Below are 26187 nucleotides of genomic sequence, written 5' to 3' on the forward strand. Positions count from 1 at the left end.
TTCCCAACAATTGGACATATATGTGCAGAAAAACAAAGCTAGAGCACCTTCTTATACCACACACAAGAATAAATTCAAAATGGCTTAATGACATAAATGTTAGACTTGAAACCATAAAAACTGTAGAAGGAAATATAGGTAGTAAATTCTCGGACATTGTTCGTAGCAATATTTTATCTCATATATCTTCTCAAGCAAGGGAAACAAACAAAAAAAAAAAACAAATGAGACCAGCATCGAACTAAAAAATTTTTGCACAGCAAAGGAAATTATCAACAAAATAAAAAGCCAACCCACTGAATGAGAGAACATATTTGTTGATACATCTGATAAGGGGTTAATATCCAAAATTTATAATGAACCTATAAAACTCAAAAAACAAGCAATCCAATTAAAAAATTGGCAGAGGACATGCATAGATACTTCTCCAAATAGGACATGCAGATGGTCAATAGACTTATGAAAAGATGCTCAACGTCACTAATCATCAGAGAAATGCAAATTAAAACTACAGTGAGATGTCATCTCACACCTGTCAGAATGACTATCATCAATAAATCAACAAACAACAAGTACTGGCAAGGATGTGGAGAAAGGGGAACTCCTAACACCTTTTTCACCCATCCCCTCATGCTCCCTTCTACCTGGTAACATCAAAATATTCTCTGTATCTATGTGTCTGTTCTTATTTAGCTTGTTTGTTTATTTTGTTTTTAGATTCCACATTTAAGTGAAATCATATGGCATTTTTCTTTCTCTGTCTGACTTATTTCACTCAGCACAATACCCTCTAGACCCATCTATGTTGTTGCAGACGGCAAGATTTCATTCCTTTGTTATAGCCGAGTTATATTCCACTGTATATATGCACTGTTTCTTTCTTTTTTTTTTACTTTTTTTAATTGATGTTCAAATGCAACTGTCTCCATTTTCCCACCACCACTTTCCCCTGCCCTACCTGCACCCATCTCCCACCTTCAATCCCACCCTCCTTGGCTCCGTCCACGGGTTCCTCATACTTGTTTATTTACATCCCTTTCCCACGTTATTTCCCTCTCCCCTTCCCTCTGGTTACTGTGAGTTTGTTGTCTATTTTAATGTCTCTAGTTATATTTTGCTTGCCAGTTTATTTTGTTAATTAGGTTCTACTTATAGGTGAGATCATATGGTATTTGTCTTTCACCACCTGACTTACTTCACTTAGCAAAATACTTTCCAGTTCTATCCATGTTGTCATGAAGGGTAGGAGCTCCTTCTTTCTTTCTGCTGCATAGTCCATTGTGTAAACGTACCAGGTTTATTGATCCACTCATTTACCAACGGGCACCTAGGCTGCTTTCAGCACTTAGCTATTGTAAATTGTGTGTACCAATTTTTTTTATCCATTCATTTATTGATGGATGCTTTAGGTTGCTTCCATATCTTGGCAATTGAAAATAATGCTTCAATGAACATATGAATGCATATGTTGTTTTGATTTAGTGTTTTCATTTTTCCTCATCAATACCCATAAGTGGAATTGCTGTGTCCTTCTTTGTTTCCTTCTTTGTTATAACCTTTGTTTTAAAGTTTATTTTGTCTGGTGTAAGTATTGCTACTCCAGCTTTTTTTGTTTCAATTTTTATGAAATATATTTTTTTCAACGCTTTACTTTTACTTTATATGTATCTTCAGATTTGAAGTGAATCTCTTATAGACAGCATATATAAGGGTCTTGTTTTCTTTTCCTTCCAGCCATTCTATTTCTTTTGATTGGAGCATTTAATCCACTTACATTTAAAGTGATTGTTAATAGATATATACTTATTTCCATTTTATTATTCGTATTTTTGATCTTCTTAAAGAAGACCCTTTAGCATGTCTTGTAATGTTGGCTTGGTGGTGAACTCCTTTAGCTTTTTCTTGTCTGGAAAGCTCTTTACCTGTCCTTTCATTGTAAATAATAGCTTTGCTGGGTAAAATAATCTTGGTTGCAGGTCCTTGATTATCACTTTGAATATTTCTTGCCACTCCTTTCTGACCTGAAATGTTTTTTGAGAAATCAACTAACAGTATTACGGGAGCTCCCTTGTAGATAATTAACTGTTTTTCTCTTTCTGCTTTTAAGATTGTCTTATTGTCTTTAATCTTTGACACTCTAATTATGATGTGTCTTGATGTGGGCTTCTTTGTGTTCATCTTGTTCAGGACTTTCTGTGATCCCTGGACATTTGTGTCTTTTTCCTTTGCCAGGTTAGGGAAGATATTAGCCATTTCCCTTGCTTTCTCTCTTCTCCTTCTGATACCCCTATGATGTAGATATTGTAATATTTGATGTTGCTCCCAAGGTCCCTTAATACTAGTTATTTTCTTATTTATTCTTTCAAAAGAGTATGACAATTTACCCTCTTACCAGTGGTTGATGTGCTTTTTAGTTGGTTGGCAGGCCAGTGCTCAATCCACTGAGCCACTCCAGCCAGGGCTTGATGGGCTTTTTAAATCAGGTTGGAGATTGGTGGCAAAAATGTTCAAGTTTAAGATATTGATTAACAGCTAAAATATGAATAGTTTGAACTGTGGACTGAATGGAGATACATTACTGTAAGTTCAAATAACCAGGCAGGGTAGCAGCAAAACTGTTTCTGTTTTGAAAACAAAAGACCTAGCTTTGATTTCTTACTGATGTACAGAGTTTTTCTATCCTTGCCCTTAAAGAATGCCCTGCTAAGTAATTTTCCTGGAACCAAACTTATTCAGAAGCTTCAGAAAATCCTGGGTAAAGCTCACAGAGATATCTAAACCATAAATTATAGAAGAGATAACATTGGGTGAAAGGTTTTGAGGATAGAAGTGACTATGTCTGTCTTTAGCATAACCTAGCCTCCATGGACAATATGATTTAGAGAAGTACCATGTTCCAATGCTCTGTTAGGATTAAATGTACCTCTACACCCACATGACTAAGTGAATTGGACCACTGATGGTCTATGACCTATCATTATTGTGTTTCTGGATGCTTTATCAGTAGTTTGGGATTTATATGAGTTGATATAAGAAAACTATTGCATGAAATGTTCTTTCCATATTGTTCTTCACTATATTAGTTTGACAAATGCATACCTTGCACTACTCATCTATAAGGTGTGATACTAGATGGAAATAAATACTACTGTATAGGCAAGTTTCTTACCTTCCTGAAGTTCACACAAATGTGTGAAAAAAATTTGTGCAGAAATTTGGATGATTGTGAAATGATTGTATGGAAAGAAAAGTCATACTTCAATTGGTGGTGATTTTTTGTGATCTAAATCAAACAAACAGAAAAATTTAGAGTTAAATACTTTCTATCAAGAGGTTCTGTTATGTTTCTATATGTAATAACATCAGTTTTTGTAGGGGTATATATTCCAGGTCAAAAGTAGAAAGGAAATCTTTAAGATTTAAAAAGAAAATTAGCCAAGTGAATTAGAATCCAGAAAAAATAAAAAATTGCTTTATCTCAGTGATGTATGAGGAAAGGAACTGGGTATTTTGAGCTTTGTATTTAACATATTTTGTATATCTGGCCAAGGATTATGACCTCCTCCTAAATAAGTCACTAGAGCCATTGACATAATTACCTGGGAGCAAGGTACAAAAGCCTATTTGTTCAAAGATTCAGTATTATACAGATTTCTTGAAATCATAGACCAAGCTGTCCTTCTAATAATGCTTTAGTACTAACTTTGTGCTTTCTCTGTGTAAACAAGAAATTTTTATGTCATGCTGAGTTATAATAATTCTTGGGCTAAAGGAATAAAAATATAATTTAATGGTTGTGTAATATTAGTCCAAGTTTTAAAAATTAAACTCTGGTATATTCTAATACCATAAACATCATGTTTAATAGTGGAGTTTTTAATGAGAAACAAATTATTTGAAAGATTACAAAAGTAAGATGGGATATAAAAGTAATCTTAAACCAGTGAAAAGATAGCATAGAATTATTTTGGCTCATAAACCTAGATAGGAAATCGTTTCTTTGGTTTATTTATACTTTTACTGTCTTTACTTTGCCAAAATGAACAAAATGTGGAAATATGAAAGAGGAACATTCGATACAAATCAGAGATAATAGGAGAAGATGTAGGATAATGAGAGCCAGTATCAGTTTTCAGAAAAGCAAGCTTTCCCTAGAAACCTTAGCTGGAAGTCAAGAGAGAAGCTTTAAATTCAACTCTTATCACTTGCACTAACTTTCTGATCCCCCTATCAAGAATCATTCAAGAATTCTAAAAAACAAACAAACAAACAAAAACAAAACAATGTGTTTAAAATCTGTTTTAACAAATGTCCCAAAGGGCTAGTTAAATACACTTAGCCTTAACTTGGAGGCTTGAAAAGCCAATAATCCTTGACACACACTTCCTGTTCCTATTAATTGACAAAAAGTGAATGGAACTGTCCTTAGGGAAGTGCTTAGTTCAGACTTTATCATCCTGCAAATAAAATTGCTGGCCTGGTTCCCATCCACAGCTTAGTTATTCTCAAACCAGAGACCAGAAGAAGCTTCCACTCAGCTAACAATGATCAATTAAGCCCTATTGTGTCAGATATGATACAAGGTACTAGAGATGCAAAGATGAATAATGCAGATCAATATGGAAAGTGCTATGCTAAGAATACATAATAATGCCTTAGAAGGAATACCTAGCTATGTCTGGAGGAAAGAAGGAGGGGGAAAGGCTGAGAAAGCTATGCTAAAATTGAATCATAAAAGATGGACAGGAGGATTTTAGCCAGCAACAAGACAGAGAAGAGCTTGCCAGACATATAGCAAATGCCCAAATGTATCAGTTACAATCCACTGGAAGAGTCTCATGAAAATAAGTCAAGGAATACAAGATAGAACAAAGAATGGAAAATAATAAACCTTAATCAAAGGTCATTATGGATGGAGCTAACATTTTTACTGGAGGGTTCAGAGAAAGATTCAAGGAGGAGATGGCTTTTGTTCTGGATTACAGGTAGAGTAAAACTGGCAAGTGGAAGAAGAAAATAAAGTTATTCTAGTGGATAAAAATATGCAAAAGGCAGATAAGCATGCAAGTGGATGGCTACTCTCTTTCTATCTACATTCTTACCCTAGAGACCTCATTCAGTCCTGTGACATCAAATACTATTGTAAATAGATGTCTCCTTTATTTAGACCTCCAGCTCTGAATCCTCCCCTGAGCCACCATCTATACCTTCACATGCTTATGTGGAATCTTCACTTAAAGGTTTTGCAGTTATCTCAACTGTTTAATGATCAATACTGAGCTCCTGCTTGTCATTCTTTTCCAAACCTGTTATTTCCTATCTCCTTATCTCAGTTATTGGTACCATCATTCAACCAGTTGCTCTAGCAAAAACCTAGGCATCATCCTTGATTCCATTTTCTTCATCTTCATATCCAGTCCCTCAATGCACATGTGACTCCACTCAAAAAACATATCTCCACTTTGAGTGCTTTGTTTCCTATGATTGATCTTAGCCTAGAGGCCAAGAAGCAGTCTCACTTTATTTCCAGAATCCAACTGATCATTTTTGCCTCATTCTCCTATCTGGTCTCCTTCTTTCTTCTCTGGTCCTCTACTACCCATTTGTCATTCAATAGCTAGAGCTATCTTTTAAAAATATCAGCAAGATCATGTCACTCCTTGCTTTAAACACTTCCATAGCTTTTCCTTGGTTCTAGAACTAAATCCTTGCCTAATATCTAGTCCCTATCTAGTTTACTAATCTCACCTCCAATCTTAACTTTCCCACTTAGTGCTATCACACCTAAAATTCTTATTCCGCCAGTGGGAAGGTCTCCCTTCCTTTGTTCCTATGGTTGTGTCACTCATTCAAGTTTTCATCCAAATGTCATTGAAAAAATATGCCTTCTAATAGTCCTACCCACATTTTTCTAAATCAAAACCATACTTATTTCCTTCTTAGAACTTGAAGTGTAACATATTTTTTTCATTTCTCTATCTTTGTAGAAAGTCCCAGCTCAATGACAAACAGCCATTATTTCTCTTTCAATACCACATATCAAGTACAGAGTACAGTATCTGGTTTAAAGCATATGCTCAATAAATATTGAATAAATGAATGTCAAAGTTAATAATGCCTTAAGACTACAGATAAGGGTTGATAGAATCAAATACATGAACATATTATATAAAATAGGGATTAAAAAGGACCATTTGGTTTAATTCTTTGGATGTCATTGGTGGGAATATTAAAACTGGAGTGAAAAGCAGATGTCGGAGTATCATGGGTAAAGAGTGAAATAAGAGATGTCAAATTGGAGAACAGTAAGTACTATAAGATGCTTGTCCGAAAAGGTAACAATGAAGGGTGTGTTGCTACATTCTTAGGAGTCTAGAAAAGTTATTTTAAATTTTTGTTAATGGGTGGGATTTGTATATATTTTCATGCAAGGAAAAGGAAGCAGCAAAGACCAAAAGGCTGAAGGTACAAAGGGGAGATGGCCAGTGATAAAGACAACTAGAGGGTGATATAGCCAACTAGTGAAAACATCAAAGAAAGAAGGATTGTACATGAAAGGAGCAGTTAACAAGGAGGAAAATGACCAAACCATTTCTAAGTCTCTTGACACATGGGCATTGTAGCATGAACATCCTTCCAATTTGATTCAAAACCACATAGTAGTGTTCAGAAGGTTAAAGAAGTAGATTTAATGTATGATAGCACAGAAGTTTCAGAGGGCCTTGTAGAAAGAACTAGGATGGAGTAGAGAGAAAGAGAGAACTGACTCATGAGGATACCAGAGAGTCAAGAGTGAAAATAACTGATATTTAGATGTCAAAAAGTCTCAGATGTGACATACTTCTAGGGTCTGCACAGGACAGAGTACCAAATGGTGTCAGTGATCTTCGGATACCAGCAGCCTTGCATGGGTCCACTTGTAGTTAAGGGGTTGTTGGCAAAAGGCCCACTGAATTCTCTCCAAGGCCAATGCTGGGAGTAACGAAACAATTTATTGGTCTGTTGTTCCCTAAAGAAACATGCTCTTTAACCTAATATCTGTTCTGATTCAAAATTTGGTTTTGAAGTAGCTTCAGTTTCTCTGATTATGAAAGAAATATATACTCACAGCAAACAATAAGGTAACACAGAGAAGTCTTAAGAATAAAATAAAGATCACTTATAAATTGCAGATGGAGAAAATATAATCCCTGATAATAGTTCTATATCTGGCACTAATAGCATTCCCTGGCATTTGTCAGTTAGGACTCTGAAATGCACCTTATCAGTCAGTTTTCTTTCTCGCCCTCTCCTGTGCTCTCTTTCTTCCCCATCTTTGGTGCTGCTTTCTTTCTGGCTTCATCCCTGTTCTCCCCATATTCAGATCTCAATCATTTCTGGAGTAGAATCACTTTAACTTGAGCTCATCCACCATTTCAGTAAGTGCTGGATAATGTAGCTCCTGCAGCTGCTGGGTCACAAGCTTTGCCGTGGCTGTGGCCATGGCGCTCTGGGTGCTTCTTTTGGTCCTCCCAGGGTCAGAAAGCACGTTGCTAGGGCAAGTTTAAAAACCAGTTAGCTTTTCACTTCTAAAAAGAGAAAATGCCACATTGCAGGTGGGGCTAACCCATCCTCTATAACAGACCCTCTGTGGGGTACTGTCATTCACCTGTGAGGTACTCTGTTTTTTACTAGCAAGATCTCTTGATCAGTCTCTTGGTCCAGAAACAACAGGGTGGGCCAGACTGGTGAATGAATGTCAAATAAACATTCATTTCAGTTGCGCATCAGTGGGAGAACTCTGAAAAATGGTTTCAGCCCCCTGAAAACAGCACGTGCGTAATTCTGGTTTTCCCATTCTGCCTCCAGAGGAAGAAAGAAAAACAAGCCTAGCAAGAATAATGCTTTCACCTTTTTGAGCTTGATAAATTTGTCCTTTATTTTACCACATAAGCCCTAACTACTATACATCACAACACTGCTAATTTTTTCTTTCCTTCCTTCCTCCCACCTATCTCCTGCCACTTCCCCAGAAGCATAAAGCTTTCAACATCCTGCTGTCCATTAGCATAAATAAACTCATGCTTTTAAAGTAAAAATAGGTTAGTGCTATATTTGTTAGAGATTGCATTACCAGAAAAAGATAAAAATATTCTTGAGTAACAGGTAGATCATATACTTTAGGGAAATAACATGCTTTCATTGTGGTTCCCTGAAAGCCAATTTTCCTGGCTATAGATTAAAACCTTAGGTCTCTGCACAAGTTACATTTCCACTTCAAAAATTGTAAAACCATACGGCTTCTCAGGACATAACCCTTCGTGTTGTCATTTATTTTTCCTGCTGCCAATATACTATAAGCAGATCTAATAAATGAAAAAAGATGAAGTGCCATTTAAATTCAGTCCTTGCTATATGAACCAATGTTGGGTAATGTTGCTATAACTTTTCTCCTTGTTTTTATATCTCTGTTGTTAACTTAAATTTTATGTAACATTTATACAATAGATAAGAAAATACTGGGCTAAAAAAGAACGGAATTGGCAAGAAATGGAAATGAGAGATCTTCAGCATCTAGAAGAACTGAAGAAATTAATGGCTGAACAGTCGGCAAAAGACAGAGAAAGGTAAAAGAAAAAATTTAAATTGTGTAGTGATGGAGGTGGTGAATGGATCCTCTATCATGTGTTTGGATAAACACTATCAGTGGGGCATTTTTATACTAAATGTATACTTATATTCACAAATGGATAAGCTGATACTTAGAATATATTTTAAACTTTCATATTTATATATGAATCACTAGTTTTTAATTTTGTTCCTTAGACAGCTTCCTAGTTAAAACCCTCACAGAAGATTTCAAAGTATTTGATGCACTGTGTGCATGAAGTAACACTAGCTTCTGTTGCAACTAAATATTTTGGCCCAGAAAGAGGAAAGTATTATTCAGATAAGACGGGAGACCCACTTACTATGGCTGAAGCTGGAGTAAACAATATACAGTTATATGTGCTATATAGTATTCATTCTACTACACTAAATTTTTCTGTACCTATATAGAACCCCCCTCCCTGAACTTCCAAAGATAATATTTATTTTATTTTCTTTTTTTCTTTTTTTTCTTTTAATGGTTTTAGAGAGAGGAGAAAGGAGGTGGTGGGGAGAGAAACAATGTGAGAGAGAAACATTGATCAGTTGCCTCTTGCATGTGCCCCACTGGGGAACCGAACCCACAACCTGGGCATGTGTCCTGATGGGAAATTGAACCTTCTGGTTTGCAGGACAACATCCAACCAACTGAGCCACACCAGTTAGGATAATAATGTTTGGTTTTTTTTAGAACTGGAAGGGACATTTGTGATCAACTAACCCAGTTTCCTTATTTTATGAATGAGTACACAGAGTAATTAAAATTATTTATCCAACATTATTGTATCAATCAGGGTAACTGAAGAGACAGAGACAGCATAGTAATTTGAACAGGAAAAACTTAAAATAAAGAATTATTCATTCTAACAGAAAAGCTGTTACATAAAAGGATAAAGAACACCCCAGGGATAAAGGAGGGTTCCCATGGCAGAAATAAATATGGAAGTTTGTTTCCCATCCTTTTCAGTGGTTGGGATTCAGACCTTATTGTAGAAGGTGTGGCTGTGGCCCACTGCCTGGTGGAGAAGTTCTTGGATGGTCTTAAGAAGATCTTGTGTACAGCCAGCAGGCCAGCAGGAAACACCCTACCAGGGTGCAGGAGGCCAAAGATGGAAATCAGCTCATGATATGCTTGCAAGACTCAGTGGAAATCAGACTATGGGAGTGCCTCTGACATCTGATGAGAAACTATGAGGTGCCATTGGAACTCCACTGGCACAAGCACCACTGGGTGTCTCTCACACCTGCTGCCAGCAGCCATGTGGCAGGGGCAGGAAGGGTACATACTGGGACCAGGAAGAAAAGCTGCTTTCTCCTACATCATCCCTGCAGCACTCTTTTCTGATATAACATTGTGTCAGCTGAAAGGACAAATAATTACAGGGTTCAGCTCTATTTTCATAGAGCAGACAATGAAGGGTAGATTTGGAGCTGTGAGACAATAAACCAGTAACTGACAGTTATCTAGGGTTGCTAGCTCCTGAGTGGACTTTCACAAAAGATAAATTAAAGATAGTTTTTTCATTTCATAACATAAGTCACAGTAAGTTTTCCTTATAGTTAGTCAATGTAAAAAAAAGTTTTCCTAAAAACCAAAGGGGCGTAGGATCAAGGGTGGGAAATGAGGATGGCTAGGGTGGGGGGAATGGTGGGGAGAAAATGGAGACAACTGTACTTGAACAACAATAAAAAAATATGGGTGGGGGGGAGTCCAAACTCTGTACTTCCTGTCCAATTTTGCTGTGAACCTAAAACTGCTCTAAAAAAATAAAGCAATTTAAAAAATTGTCCCCTAGACTTATTAATAACTTTGGAGGACATAATCATTTTTCACAGTGAGGTTCATTTATATTAAGGAAGCTTTCTTTGTGAACTGTGGGACACTTATCTCAAACTCCAGTCGCAAGATTGCAGAGTGAACCTAGAGTTTCACGCAGATGCCAGGAAATTCCTAAGGATTTTCTGGATGAAATTCACATTATTTTTCAGGTATCTCAGGACTTTAGAGTTGAGTTTGCTCTATCATAAAAAAACACGGAATATGGTAAAGCCCAGGCTCAAGGCTAGGAGGTAAAACAGCCAGAGAGAAACCAATTAAACAAGCACAAAACAAGATATAAATGGAAATCATAAGATAGGCTATGCCATGGGTCAGAGACAAAACACACACACAACTTAATACTAAAGAACAAGGCAAAGGTGACTGGCCACAGGGCTAGTTGGATAGCCTGAAACTGTGCTGGGGAAACAAAAGCAAGCCACAGGAATTAGAGGGGGTGGGGAAAATGGAACAGATGTGAGGTTCCAGAAGTGAGAGGGACCTTCTAATTTAGTTTCTTCTAATTCTTCTAATAGAATCTCTCCTTATAGCCAGGGAGTTGAACCAATTTAGTCTTTTGCTTCCTGTCCCAAAAATTATCAAAATTAGCTGACTCAGAACTCCAGTTGAAAAGAAGAAAAGGAAAATCAGATTAATCTCAGGGGTGTCAAAATCATTTTCACCAGGGGCCACATCAGCCTCATGGTTGCCTTCAAAGGGCTGAATGTAATTTTAGGACTGTATAAATGTAACTGCTCCTTAACAGTTAAGCGAGAGCTTGGCTAGAAACAAGGTGCCAGGCTGGATAAAACAAGATGGAGGGCTAGGTTTGGCCTGCCAGCATTGTGTTTGCTGCCTGTGATCTACATTATATAACAGGATAAAATAAGCACATTATAAACATAGTAAAAAGATTACCAAGGACTAGGAACCAGAAGATGAGGGTTTTAGTGTTAAATTTTCCTGGAATAGTGTGTGACTTAGGGGAAAGTCATTCTTTTAGCCCCCAGGTGGCAAACACAAGGCCTGTAGACTGAATCTGGCCTTCCACCTCGTTTTATCCAGCCCAGCATCTTGTTTCTACTCGGCAGCAGTGCCAACCAAGCTCCTTTCCTCTAGTTAAAGAGTAGTTACATTTATACAGTCCTAAATTACATTCAGCCCTTTGAAGGCAACCGTGAGGCTGATGTGGCCCCCAATGAAAATGTGTTTGATAGCCCTACTTTAACCTCTACAACACTCTGTTTTGTCCTTTGTAAATTTGAACTGGATGACTTCTGTGGGCTAAGTGAATGATCCACTGTTAAGAGTCTATGATCTGTATGTTCAACTCATATGAAAGGTTATAATGAAGATTATTATGAATCTCTGCCCTGGCTGGGTAGCTCATTTAGTTGGAGCATTGTCCCAATATGCCACAGCTGCAGGTGTGATCCCAGTCAGGGAGAATCAACCAATGAATTCATAAATAAATGGAACAGCAAATCTCTCTCTCTTGCTTTCTCTCTAAAATCAATACATAAAATATAAATTAAAGGAAAAGATTATTATGAATACAATGTTTGCATGCCAGTGGAAAACCAGTGAGAAAGGCCATTAAAAAATCAGGATAATATATCAGGAAATAATTCTCAGAATATTTTGGGTGATGTTGTAGATAAAAGCACAGTTCTCATTCTGTGATTTAGGGAAATGAAGTTCAACATGTAAAAATGGCTGGTAGCCTTTGCTTCTGAACGAGAAGTTGTATTTTTTTTTGCAACCATCCTGAAACTAAGAAATTGGTTTACTGGCTAAAATGTTTTCCTCTACTATTGAAATACAATTCATAAATCTCATATCTGATATTATAATTGTAGGCACATTTTTCTCATGTCAGAATAAGAAGGCTTGCAACAGTTTCCAGATCTGTTAAAAGCATGTATACATAGCCTTGAGGATTTGGAAACTTCTGTTCTTTATTCTTTCCTTATATTTTAAATTCTAAGATAAAGTTTCTTGAAAACAATATTCATAAATTAACACATATATTAGGTTGAACCATAAGCAAATTACAGTTTGTGGGTCAAAAATGGTTTAAATATTCATAATTTCATGTGGTTCAATGCAATTTTTTAAACTTATTTATTAATTATATTTCCCTTCTCAATCTATTATAATATATTTTTGGCTCTTATTATTTTATTGAAATTTTTGCCAAACTTTTAACTACCCTGCTAATTTCCTGATGCCCTATTTTCATTTCTCAATATGCCATAGAGATTAAGAGAGAAGGCCCTACTCTAGGTTCTCAATATGAGAATCCTGGCTCTACCCTTTATAGTTGTGTGAACTTGGCTAAGTCATTTAACTTCTTTGAACTTCAGTTTCTTCATTTGTTCAGTGAAAACATAAATAGTATCTACTTCACAGAATTGTTGAAAGGAATAAATAAGATATTGAATTAACATACTACCTGGAACATAGTGAATATTCATTAAATACAAGTGATTACTAACAACTGACTTTTAAAAATGAGACCTTCTAACATATTTTTTACTTAAAATATTTAAGCATTTAAAATATTTTAGATGTAACATGTAATACAAAGACATTCTTATAACAAAACATTAAAGTTCAATCAAAAGTGACCCTTAATCACTGTCTCCATCCAATCTCTTCTGTAGAAATCATTTCTGTTATCAGTATGTGTGTGTGTGTATATGTGTGTATACCTACATAAAAATGAATTTAAGGACAAAAAAACTCCTGTACATTTTATAATAACATACTGCTGTATTAGCACTTTGGCTGCCACAGCTGGTGACTTAAACAATAGAACTGTATTTTCTCACAGTTCTGGAGGCTAGAAGTCCAAGATCAAGTTGCCAGTCCAGTTGGTTCCTGGTGTATAGACAGCTGCCTTCTTGTTTTGTGCTCATAAGATGGGGAGAGAGAGGAAGCTAGCTCTTTATGTCTCTTCTTATAAAGGCACTAATCCCATTATGAAGGCACATGCTCATGACTTCATCTAAATTTAGTAACTTCCCAAAAGCCCTACCCCCAAATACGATTGCACTAGGCATAAGAACTTCAACATATCAATTTTGAAGTGACACATTCCATCTATAGCAACCATTTGTGTAAAAAAAAGTTATGTACCTATGAATTACCTACTTGCTATTAACTATTATTTATTGGTTGCTGCTGGCATATAAGGTTTTCGTACCAATTAGAAAAGGTGCTTCCTTCTGATGATGAAGTGCATAGTGCCTCATTTGGAAGCAGACAAATTAGAAAAAGAAAAACTCCACTTCTGAATCATGGCACATGGCTTACGAGTACGGCCAAGCTGGACATCATTCCTCATTTCCACTCCTGGCTGGGTATCACTTTAGCAAAGTACAAACTTCAAAATGATACATGATGACCTTACAAATAGACCTACTTAATGGTTTTGAAATACTATACATATTGTCCATGTTTCTTCCAAAATTTAGGCATCTGGGATTTATTCCCATGAATGATAGGAGCTAAGTGTCTGATTTTTATTTTTTGGTCTAAATTGATAGCTAATCATCTAAACAATTATTTGATGATTCGCTCTCACCCACTGATTTGAAATGCCACCTTTATCATATATTACACTTCTAATTACGATTTTATATCCATACAGACTCTTGATTATATGAAATAAAAACTGATCTATATTTATATTTTCACATGGATACCATGCTGTTTTAGTCATTCTGTTTGCTATCTGATAGAACTCTCACTGTTTTTCTTTTCAAAAATATCTTAGTTATTGTGATCTAAAAAATCCTGTCAATTTTTTGCACTGGAATTTTGTTAGGGAGAGCTGATATACATACCAAATTTAAGATCTAATCTATGATCATGTTTCCCAAATAACTCTTCAGTTCAAGCCTTCTCTTTAGAAAATTTCATAGTTTTTTTTTTTCTGATGAAAGCTCAGATATTATTTTGGATAAGTAGAAACTGATGATCCAAAAAGCCGATTATAAATTTTCTTCAGTAGCTATGTCAGAAAAAGTGTCTGAAATAGGAAGTGGCAGTGGGGATGAGAGACTAGAAATGCTTGTGAAGTACTTAGACTAGGTAAGAGATGGTGGCTCATTTCATTAGAGATGGGGTTGGAGAGAAGACAGAGAAAGAAGCATGCTCCTGAACATTACCGAGCTTTTTTCCTGTCCTTTTTGGTTGAAAGCTTTAGTTGTTTTGTTTTCAGTCTCTTTTATTTTCTAATAAATTCATTCAATTATAGATTTTTCTATATATATATTTGGCTACATTATACAAGGTTTGAAATATGTTTTTATTGTATACTAAATGTTTACATTTCATTTTTAATATCCTAACAATAAATTGATAGATACTGGGGTGCTTGGTAAAGGCAAGATTGCTGATAGTTTTCATTTTCTACTTTTCTTCCCATGTCATTTCATAAAAATGTGCAAAAATTCAGCTTGCTTATAGGAAGTTACTAATACTGCTACTTTTAACAGTAAAAACCTTTTTATTGAAGAATAGCTCATTTCATAAATTCCCATTTTAAATGTGCAATTAAATGATTTTTAGTAAGTTTTCATTGTTGTACAACCATTGATATAGTCCAGTTTTAGATCGTTTATGTCACCCCAAAATAAGTACTTAGGCCCATTTGTATTAATTCCCACTCCCAGCCCCAATGACCACTGATGTATTTTTTTTCTGTATAGTTTTGCCTTATCTGGACATTTTATATAAATGTGATGCATCTGGGTTCTTTCCCTTAGCATTAAGTTTTATTCTGTTGGGAGAGATAACTATTAATGTATGCAAGATGATAAAAAATAGGTTCCAAATTTATATAAAGCATATCAATTCTATAAGAGACTTCCATTTGTACCAAGGTCAACTATTCACTCACACCACTCCCAAATGCATGAAAAATAGTAACTGATCCCAACTTCTTTATGAACCCTCTTCTTTAGGGAAAGATAGAAACTTTTTAATTAAAAGTATCTCAAGCTCTTTCATTTTGGATTATCTCTATTTCTTTGGGCAGTACAAACTCTCTCCTCCTCCAGTGGAAGGGTGGGGTAGCTGGGCAGCCTGCAGGTTCTGATGCCCTCAAGGTCCTCATTATCCTCTGAGATTTCACTTCATCCCTTCTCCTCCCCAGGGTACAAGGCAACACTATCCAATAGAAATGTTATTTGAATCACATATATAATTTAAAATTTTCTAGTACCTACATTTAAAGATGTAAAATGTAAAAGGTGAAACTGACTTTGATAATAAATTTTATTTAACCAAATATATCCAGAAACATTATCATTTCAGTATGCTATCAATATAAAATTATTGAAACATTTTATATTCTTTTTTTCATATGAAGTCTTTGAAATCTGCTGTATGTTTTACTCTTTCAGCACATTTCAGTTTGGAGTAGTCACACTCCAAGTGCAGAATAACCTGATGTGGTTAATGGTACCATGCTGGCCAGCGGAGGTGTGCAGGAAAGCTTAGCAGCCTCCTGGCAATGGAGGGTTGAGTGGGTGGTCTGCCTGCAGATTCTGACTCCCTTATAGAGTTGACATCATGTTTTATATAAACTTTGAACCCTGCTATAGTTTCCTTACTTTGCATCTTTCAAGGTCTTCACTACCCTTACCAGGATGTCCTTGGTATCTCGTGTATGGGGCATGGCTTTGGTCCTTATGCAATTCACTGGTAACATAACTGGACCCACTTAGTTGTAGGGTTTGGGCCAACACCTGCTGCTGCTGTCCTTGCTGTTGCCTCTGGTCCTGATGTTCTGCCCTCCGGGTCTTGCTAGCTTTGGTTTCCCCAGCACGTGCTTTCAAGAAGACCTTGTGCAGGCTGTAAGAAACAGATGTTTTCTCATATCATCTCTAAACGCTTCTCTCTGTTCCTGTGTCATACTGGACAGGATGCCATATGGAATGCAGGGCTTTCCTGGGAGGCATTTTATACCAGGAAAGTGGGGAACCAGTTCCATGTTCTTGGATGCTTTCATAGTCTATCTCAGTATTTCTACTTAGCCCCAGACATCACAGTTTAACCCACTAAGGGGTAGAAAGTGATAGAGCAGGTGTATGAGAGCTTCACTACTTCTCTTTTCCATACCAGTGGAAGGCCAAAGGGAAATATGATTTCCAGGAGAAATAATATAGATGAAGTTAATATTTTCAAAATATTCTTCCTATGATATCTATGCAAAGAAAAAGTCTGGAAAGAAACATAACTCTATGATAACAGTTTTTGTCTCTAGGTAATAAATTGAAAGATTGTTTTGATTTTCTTCTTTGTATTTCTGCATTTTCCAAAATTTCCACAATGGGTGTACATTTATGATAGTAAGAAAAACCCATGGTAGTTTTAAAAATAATAAATAAAACATACTTTTGCATTTTCATTGGTTGTTTGACTGTGTGCTTCAGACTGGTGGGCAAAGTGGAAGTAAAGTACAATGTATAGAAGTGAATATACTAATCCAAATACAAGAGTATTAAATAGAAGATATCATTTTCAGGTAACAGAAATCATCTTCAAAATAGACATAAGGACATATACTCCTGTTTTATTTTTTTTACCACAATGTTCATACTTTGTATCATTTACTTTCTCTAATTCACATTTCAGGTCCTTTTCTAGACATCCAACCTCCTTGTCATTTGACTTCCTCATGGCTCTCTTTCCAAAGCCTCTTTTCCACCCACAGCTGGAAGCTAACCTCTCTTCCTTTGCATACAGTGGTTCTCTCTTTCCTGCAGGGCTCTGAATGCACTAGCTCCTCACAGCCTTCCCGTTGGGGCCTGATGGGGCCAATGTCACAGCCCTAGTCACTGCAGTGTATAGCTCTGTGAGCTATGATGGCTCTGTGATATTTATGTTTCTTTTGTTTGGGGGTAATTTTAAATATATATACAGGATGGGGCAAAAGGAGGTTTATAGTTGTGAGTCCACAAAACCCAGGTTATTCTTGTGTTATTATTTATTGTATTATTTTCCACACAAACAACTATAAACTTGCTTTTTTTCTTTACTGAGTATTCTTTATGTTAGATATACAGAGGGAGGAGTAGAAAACAAGCACACTTAATGGTCATATCTCATTCTCCTTATCTTTTCTTAGCATCACTGCTTCCCATTGCCATTGAAAGTTGCAGAGTAAACAAGCAGAAATTAGATCACCCTTCTGAGCAAAGAGGCCTCTCTCTTATTATAACATTTTATAAATGCTTGTTAAAATATTCAATCTGTAACTTTTCTGAAGTTCAAATCTCTTGCAGCTAATATGGACACTCCTTTCTCTGTTCAATGATTGTTTTTACAAAGATGGATATAGTTGTGCATTTCAATTATATTAATTGCTGTTCCTTGTAATTAAATAGTCTGTCTCTTCCATTTACCTCCTTTGTAATAGTTTTAAGATATTAAAAAAATTTTAAACTATGCACTCTAGATAATAATTTTAAAGATTTCTAAAAGCAGATTTACTTGGACAAGAAGTTCATCTGGATATCATTTCATAACCAGAAAACTGAATAAAGTTGGGCATAACCAACAAAAGGAAGGGACGGGCTCTTAAGAATGTTATTGGCCAATAATGTTCTTAAGAGCCCATAATAATGTTAATGTAATAGTTGAGCAGTATTTCCATTCACTAGAATCACCTGGGAGCGTTCTAAAGCCCTAATGCCCAGGCCATTCCCCTACCAAGTCATTCAGAATCTTCAGCAACAGCTTTTGAAAATCATCAGGGAATTCTGAAGTTCAGTGAGGTTTGAGAATGAGTGTGCTTGAGTTCTTTGCATATTTTCTGAAGTATGGGCCCCAAATCACCTAAAATTCTTGAAAAGATCCCATTTTTTGTAGAAGTGCCCCTTATTTCTCTTTTCTTAGTGCTACATCCTCCCTGAATTAGTTCAGGTAAGTCATGTAGGTGAAAGTTTACATTCATAGAAGAAATCCTCCACAAGGACAAACCTTGGGCATTTCTCTCCAAGCAGGTGTGCATGTGCATGCATTTAATGGAGAAAGCATTGCTTTCTATTATAACAAACACTAGTTTTTAGTCATTGTTTTCAAAAGAAGAGAATTTTTCTGTGTTGTAAGATAGTCAACATTTGAAGTTTAAGATGGCAATGACCATTTGGGAAGGAAGAAACTAGAACCAGCTGCCTTTCTAATACTAAATTGACTTTGTTAATCTAGTGAGTATTTTGAGGTGCTTGCCAACAGCACCGGAATTGACAGTTATTGCATTTTCTAAGTAGTAAAACCAGATGTTTCCCTCTCTTTTCTTAACAATATGCAAAACACAGCATGTTGTATTGGAAGACATTAAGTGTGTTTAAAGTGGGTTCATAGTCTAATCTCTGAGGGTTTTAAAGAGTATGCTTAGTAAAGTGACATTAACAGAGACTTTACAAACATTTGTTATGTTTTTGCCTCTCAGCATGAGATTTCCCCACATTAGTGGGAGTGCTCTTGTTCATTAAATCTCCGACAACCAATCTCCATTCCAAGTAGAGGCGCCAACTGATGTTGACCAGGGATTACTGCAAGGCATTAAACAGATATAATTCTTAGTGAGTCTGCCTGTTTTGCCTTTTAAATGAAGTTAGAAGTGTTGGCAAATTAACATTAATTTAAAAGATTAATTTAAAAGACCCACTGATAGCCAACATGCCATCTTCCAACCCATAGAGGTAATCTTGCCAAATAATAATAACACTTAGAACCTGCTCATTAGTAAAACATAACTAACTATGGTGTGTGTGTCTGTGTGTGTGTTTTCATATGCTGAGGCATGAATACACAGATTATTTGGACATAATTATAGTGTCCTTTAATGGACCGTCCCTGAGCAAACATAATTGACAGAGGAAAGCTAAGAAATTCATGAACAAAGTGATGTACAGTTATTTTAATGTGAAAATGAATGAGCAAACCTGTGTCAGTGGGCAGGCGGAGCAGCAGCTGGGCAGACATGCCCAGCAGAAGGTCGTTCTAGGGACCTCGGGTGACAGTTTCTTTCCTGAGATACCCAAGTCCAGCTTCAGATCAGCGGTCTCTTCCAAACAACAGGGAATTAGAGAGGGTCTTTTGCTTAGTAGTTTGGTCTGCTCTTACTTTATTGTTTCCAGTTTTGATGTTTGATTTTAGAAATCTTTACTCATTAAAAAGCTCCTGGGTTTCTACTATTATATGACAAGTTGTTCTGTCTGTTACAATTAGTTATTTAGGATGCAAAATGGGATGTCATCATGTATATGTTTGGTAGAGGGCAGACAATATTTAGAAACTCTTTAAAATACATTTTTATACAAAATAAGCATTATTGAATCCTTTTAGTGCCCACCATTACTTTTCTTTTATATGTATGTATTAATAAAGTGACCACAGGTACTATAATTATAAAAGGAATAGCTAGATGCTCTGTTTTTTTCAAGAACTAATTATCTCATATTTTCTTCCTGGAAACACAGACTTTTATCTTGGAGCATAATTAATATGACAGATATTTGAAAATTTCTTTTTGGGCACTGGGGTGTTTGAAACTGTGTTATCTTTCTCCAAGTCATCATTTACACTGATATGTAGGGGTAAATGATCTGCTGCTACTCTTGAGCTGCAGAGGAATGCTGTGCTCCCCAAGACCACACACAGCATTTGTGAATGAAACAGAGGCAACCATTGTATACATATTGATATCTTTACCACAGACCCCTTAACTAGGGAGTTTTACTAAGCACTTTCAGGTAATGAAATATTGACCTTTTAGACATAAACTCCAGGAAGATTTTACAAAGCTACAGGGCTAGGTAGGCAGAAACTTTGCAGCTATGGTTAAATGAAGAAAGTATAAAGTCATGGATTAGGAGAAATATAATGACATCTTTCAGGAAGTGCCACCACTATACTGGATACAATATAGCTTCAAGAACTTGATGTTCATCCTTTGTTTAGAATTACTGCAAAACACACACACACAGAGCTATGAGGTAATATTAAATAAGAATTATTAAGTTAGTGAAGGAAACGTGCTTACATTCTTATTTTATATAGTTTATAGTCTTACTTTACATATTCTAACATGAGTTTTATAGAATTGTTTTAAAGCTGGAAGGAATCTTGGAAAGTATGCAGTCCAGCACTACTGTATTAACTAGGGGTCTGATCTGCAAACAACAGAAATCACTTAGTTGAATTTTGTAGTAAAATGATTTTATCAAAAGATATCTGGACAACATACAGAATCATCTTGCACAACCAAGCTTTGAAAATTGTTAGAATGTCAGAGGCTGTGAAGATAGGAGATAGTCATGACTGTACCCCAACTCCCTCAGAATCTCCCCAGTGAGTCCAACCACTAACCATTGGATGCCACGGCTTGCATCCATCCCTGCTGTCCTGGGACTCTGGACCTCACTGTTGGCAATGCTGTCTTTGTTCATATTCCTGCCATGCTGCCACTGCCCATGGGCAGCATCTCCACGGGCCCTGCTGCTTTGCACCACTGGCTTCCAAGGGAAGGATCTGAGGGGCTGCACTCAAGTCAAATGCTCATGTATTAGCTGCAAAGGAGGCTGGGCAAGCAAATGTCTGACATCAACTGGCAGTGTGATTTCTTCAAAAGAGGAAAGGACCTCAGAGCTATGGAAAAAAAAAGAAAAGGAAAGAGTCTCCTACAATCCACAAATTTACTTGACAAAATTAACGAATACCTTTCTTTCTATACTAAAACTACCCCCAAAAATCAACTTAACAACATTGTATAATTTTACCTTTTACAACTCAAAATATTTCACCCTGTTTCTAAAGGGAATCAACTCAAAGTCTCATTTGTTAAGCACCTAGCTCTTTTTTGCTCTATTATGCTCTTGTCCTGTTGTGATCCATCTCAATATTTTATGATCTATGAGCTATATTTTAAAGTTTACCACCAAGGAAGTCAGCAGAAAATTAGTTTAAGTGTGTGTGTGTGTGTGTGTGTGTGTGTGTGAGTGGTGTATATGGACACCTTCCTCTGGTGGACACCTTCCATCTGGTTAATATCACACAATAAAATTTATAATTTCCTTTCTTTACTATGCATTACCTATACGCTTTCCTTTTGGCCAGCAGCTTGGCAGGGTGAGGTCCTTCACTTAATGGGTTCACTTTTTTCTAACTTAGTTCCTGAGGGACTAGCTTACAAGTTGTGACTTTTATCACTGAGCATGTGATTCCAGAAGGTATCGTGGGGGTTCCTTGGATTCCACCTACTTTTCCCTGCTTCTTTTAAATAACAGCAGTCCTGTTTACTTTTGATGGGTCAGTTGTTCAGCCAGCACTGTAACCTTCTTTTCTACCTATTTGCTTGGTGGTTTGATAAACCCCAGAAGACAAGTACTTGCATCAGCTCCTGTTTTAATGTAACCATTGTTGTCTTCCTGATGAAAGTATTAGAAGTTAAAACCAGCAGAGCCTACAGTCTCAAGGATGGGAAACAAATTTTATGAATATGTCTTTAGGTTTAATTATGAGAAGCAGTATTCTCATTTGTACTTATTGGTCCACCTATGTACATATTCTGCTGGTGTTGAGAAACAGCGTCATGCACTGGTCACTTATTCAGAACAAAACCACTACCTGTAAAACAGCACCCAACTTCATGAAATATTATCTCTGCATCTGAGTCATCAATAGGCGATACCTCTGTTTTACAAGGACAGCCGCATACAGGTGATGTAGTGAGTCCTGGGTGTCAGCGCATTGCCCTTCTCCTTCTTCCTAAGGAAGAAGCAATATCCTGTAGGACACTATGAGTGCACAGATGATGATGATAGATGAATAGGGAAGGAAAATCCAAATTCTTTTCCTGTTCTTCCTATGATATAATGAGTGCAATATAATGTAACTAGCAAACACTGGCTAGTTTCCCCAGTGTATTTATACACTGTCAAGAGTTTGGAGTGACAGTTGGGTGATGCATAGCTTCTGTTCCTACTGCTGGGAGCATTTTTTCATAAGACCCTTGAGCAAGTACCAGGCTACTGGGGAAGAAGACATACATACATAACAGGTAATCCCTTCTACCGCAGTCTTTAAAATCACCTCCATGCATTGCTTCTCAGCCATTTGGCTATGATCAAGTGTAGTATTTGTTCTTATCAGTTTAAAATCACCTTCATGCAGTATTCCTATACTCTGGACCAATTCAAACAGGTCCTTCCATATAACTTCAATGAGGCTTCCTCTCACAAATCCTCCAATCATATTTTTTGATGTCCCTAACTAATTGGCCAAACCATTAACTACTACCCACAAAATATTATTAATTTCTCATTTATTAATGTACTCAAAAATATGTAGTGGGTAGCTAAGATGTGATGGTTGCTAATCCTTTACCTCTGGTACAGTGAACATTGAGATACTCTTCTTGAAATTATACCAACATGCAAAATTTTCCTTCTTTACCATCTTTCAGGCACACCTCAGAGCAGCATTGTCCACCATATATTTTGGGCTAGTGTGTGTGTAGACCCAGCTGTAAAACTGGCTCATCTATTTCTTCCTCAGTCAGCCAGCCATTGAGAATGCCTCAGGGGCCATAGGTGTGGGTTCAGGGAGGGATGTCAGTGTGGAAGGAGTGTGAGCCACCTGTTCATGGGAATCACCTATGTCTTCAGGTTGTGCTCAAGCCCAGTCCACTTTCACTTTATTAGTCTGTGCCGTTAGTCACACCCAGTTCATTTTGGGTAGCCAGAATCACTGTTGCCTGGTGTCTTAAAGGCAAATTCCAGTTGATACTAACCCTCATCTAGTTGTGAGGGATAAGATAAAATGTGAAAGCACTTACTATATCACATTGGATCTGCTTGACAAATAGCTACCAAAATAATTACCAGGGTCTAATAGTAAGTCAAGAGCTACTTGTTAAAAGAAAAATCATAATTTGAGAAGAAAGCATGAGCATGCTCCTGAACTCTGAGGGTCTCTGTTATACAAAAACCTGGAACATTTTATTGCAGACTGTAGATCCTTCTGGTCATCCAGAATACACAGTGCACCAGTAGTGCATCATCAGGCCAAGTGGCATTGCTGTCCATGCTGTGGCTTCAACCAGCTGGGCTGCTTTCTCTTGCTGTGGCCCTTCTTCAAAACTGTTAGCTTTTCAGGTCACCCATTACAGTGACCAGAGAGGCATTACCAAATGCTGATTTTGCTGCCATCAAATCCAAAGAGTATCACCTACACTGTGATTTTTTTAAGTGGAAAAGAGTACTTTGTGTCTTTCCCTTTAAACATAGAAAGTCTATATTAAATCTCTACACTACTCCATTCTGTCTCTGTGACTTCAGAGAGTTACTTACATTTCTGAATACTCCCACATGGCTGTTATCAAAATGAAGAGAAATAACATCTGTAAAGTACCTGGAGTAAAGTACAAACTCAGTGATATTAGTTTCTCTCTGTACTCTGCTCTCTGTCTACAATGTTTAGCCAGCTGTGTCCTGGCACTTCAAATTCTCCATGTCCCAGATGGAGCTATTCATCACCCACTCCAATCTGTTCCTTTGTTAGTGTTTCCTTGTCAGTAAATGACACCACCACTCACCTCACTGCCCACTCAGAAGCCCAGATGACTCCTTCCTTTTTCACTCTCCATTCCCACAGGCAAGGACTTAGCAAATCCCTTGAATTTACCTTTTAAACACGGATCGCCTTTGCTATCCTGACCATCCCACTATTCTCTCTCCCCTACAACTTCTCACTACTTCAGCATAGTCTGCAATGCAAACACATCCAATCACGTCATTCTGATACTGAAAACCCTTCAGTGGTTTATCTGTGCACTTCTGATAAAGTTCACAGGCCTTAATCTTGTTTATGAGATGAGTCTGGTCACTCTGCTTTATCTTTTATCTCCCACCTGACTCTTGCCCATTCCATTCCTCTCCAGACTACTACACTCTATCAGTTCCTGAAGGGTCCCAAGATTTCTCTTGCCTCCACTGGCTCTTCATACTGAATGTTTCTTCTAACCAGAACACTCCTGTGGTTAATTCCTACACTTTCAAGTCTCTGCTCAGCTGTCACTTCCTCAGAGAGGCCTTCTCTGGCCCCTAGACAAGGTTAGGTCTTCTTGATATGTTTTCATGGTACTTGTTGTGATGAACTGTTGCTGCATTACAAACCGCCCATAATTTATTGTCAGAAAACAACAACAATATTATTATTGTGCTTAGGGATTCATTTGGTTGGGAATGTGGACACGGCACAGACAGGATGGCTTGTCTCTGCTGCATGGTGTCTAGACTATCAGCCAGGAAAACTCAAATGGCTGAGAGTGAATGGTTGAAATAATCTGGCGACTTCTTTCCTTTAGACTGGGGTACATAGAAAGCTAGGTGTGGCTGGAGTTCTGCATGGTCTCCACATGAAGCTTGACTTGACTTCTTCAAAGCAGGAGGAGGACTCAGAGTAGTTGGGCTTCCTGCAGGGTACCTCAGGGCTCCATCAAACAAGGCAGAAACCTAATGACCTTTTGTGTCCTAGCCTTGAAAATCAGACAGTGTTACTTCTATTTTATGTATAGGTCAAAGTAGTAATAAGCTCATCCAGATTCCAGTGAAGGGAATTGAGGTCTAAACTTCCAATAGTAGGAGTATCAAAGGATTTTTAATTGTGTTTAAATACCCTCATAGTGCCCTGTATTTGCACAATCTCAACTACCATTTTTTAATTGCAATTGCTTGTTAAATTGTTATATTCCCAGTAAATTGTTAATTCTGTGAGAGTGGAATCTGTATCTGTCTTCACCACAATGCCCTCATATGTGGCACATTGTAGGTAGCTCAATTTCAATAAATGTCTGTTATGTGGAAGAATGAATATAACCAGAGTAAACCACTACTAGGCAAATGGTAGGGCCCTGGTTAGTTTTAGGTGATTGAGCAACACTTGTCTTTCTCTGGTTAAAACTAGAAGAATAAAGAATTACCTCACTCTTTTGGTTATTTATGTTTGCCTTTTTATTTGTAATAAAAAAATACCATTCTAAAATTGTCAAGCCTAATCATTAAAGGTCATAAGTCTTAAAAGTTATCTGGTTCAATGATTTTAATTTTTAAATCCCTTCTGCCTCTCTACTCCGAGGTCATACATCCCACATGTGTATGTACTTCCTGTTGCTAAAGTTGCTGTCCTCCAGGGCAGTCCATTTTATCTTCAGACAGCTAGTGGGTTTCTTTCCTTCCCTCTTTTTTTCCTTAGTTTTTGGTAGTAAGCCCAGATCTGTCCCACTAGCTTCCACACATTAATCCCCCTTCTATTGTGGAACAAGACCATGTGGAACAAGTTTGAACCTTTTTTCCCTTGACACCCATTTAAATATTGAGGATTGTCATGTATTTCTCTTCCCCCAAACATACCTCCATCCCTGTAAGTCCTTTCTTTTCTAAGCTTTTTCTGGAGAAGCATGTTTTCAACTCATTTGTCCTTTACAGTGGAGAAGGGTTTAAAGGAATGTCCTCACTGGACACACATCATGGTTCAGGGTCACTATGGGAAGAGTATTGTCAAAGAATATAAATTTTTTGTAAATAAAGGTTATTACTTATGAAGTTATTTGTACTAGTAGCTAAGATAAATTTGTTTAAATAAGACAGGTTCATATCTAGAAGCAAAATAATTTGATTGCACAGAGGTATTAATGTGAGATTGATCTGTCAAGGTAAAGG

The 26187-nt window shown here is 36.9% G+C and overlaps 1 protein-coding gene and 1 pseudogene across 1 annotated transcript in view; both read left to right on the forward strand.

Annotated features, from left to right (window-relative positions):
• The window catches only part of CCDC148 (coiled-coil domain containing 148), a 232500-nt gene that overhangs the window by 174297 nt on the left and 32016 nt on the right, over positions 1–26187 (forward strand). Inside the window, exon 12 of the mRNA XM_045819379.1 lies at positions 8488–8606. Within this exon, the coding sequence (XP_045675335.1) occupies positions 8488–8606 (119 nt within the window). The remainder of the gene's footprint in view (positions 1–8487; positions 8607–26187) is intronic.
• LOC123814363 lies at positions 22567–22662 on the forward strand (annotated as a pseudogene).

The sequence above is a fragment of the Phyllostomus hastatus genome, unplaced genomic scaffold (assembly GCF_019186645.2).
Source record: "Phyllostomus hastatus isolate PE091 unplaced genomic scaffold, TTU_PhHast_1.1 phas_contig_1, whole genome shotgun sequence".
Lineage (NCBI taxonomy): Eukaryota > Metazoa > Chordata > Mammalia > Chiroptera > Phyllostomidae > Phyllostomus > Phyllostomus hastatus.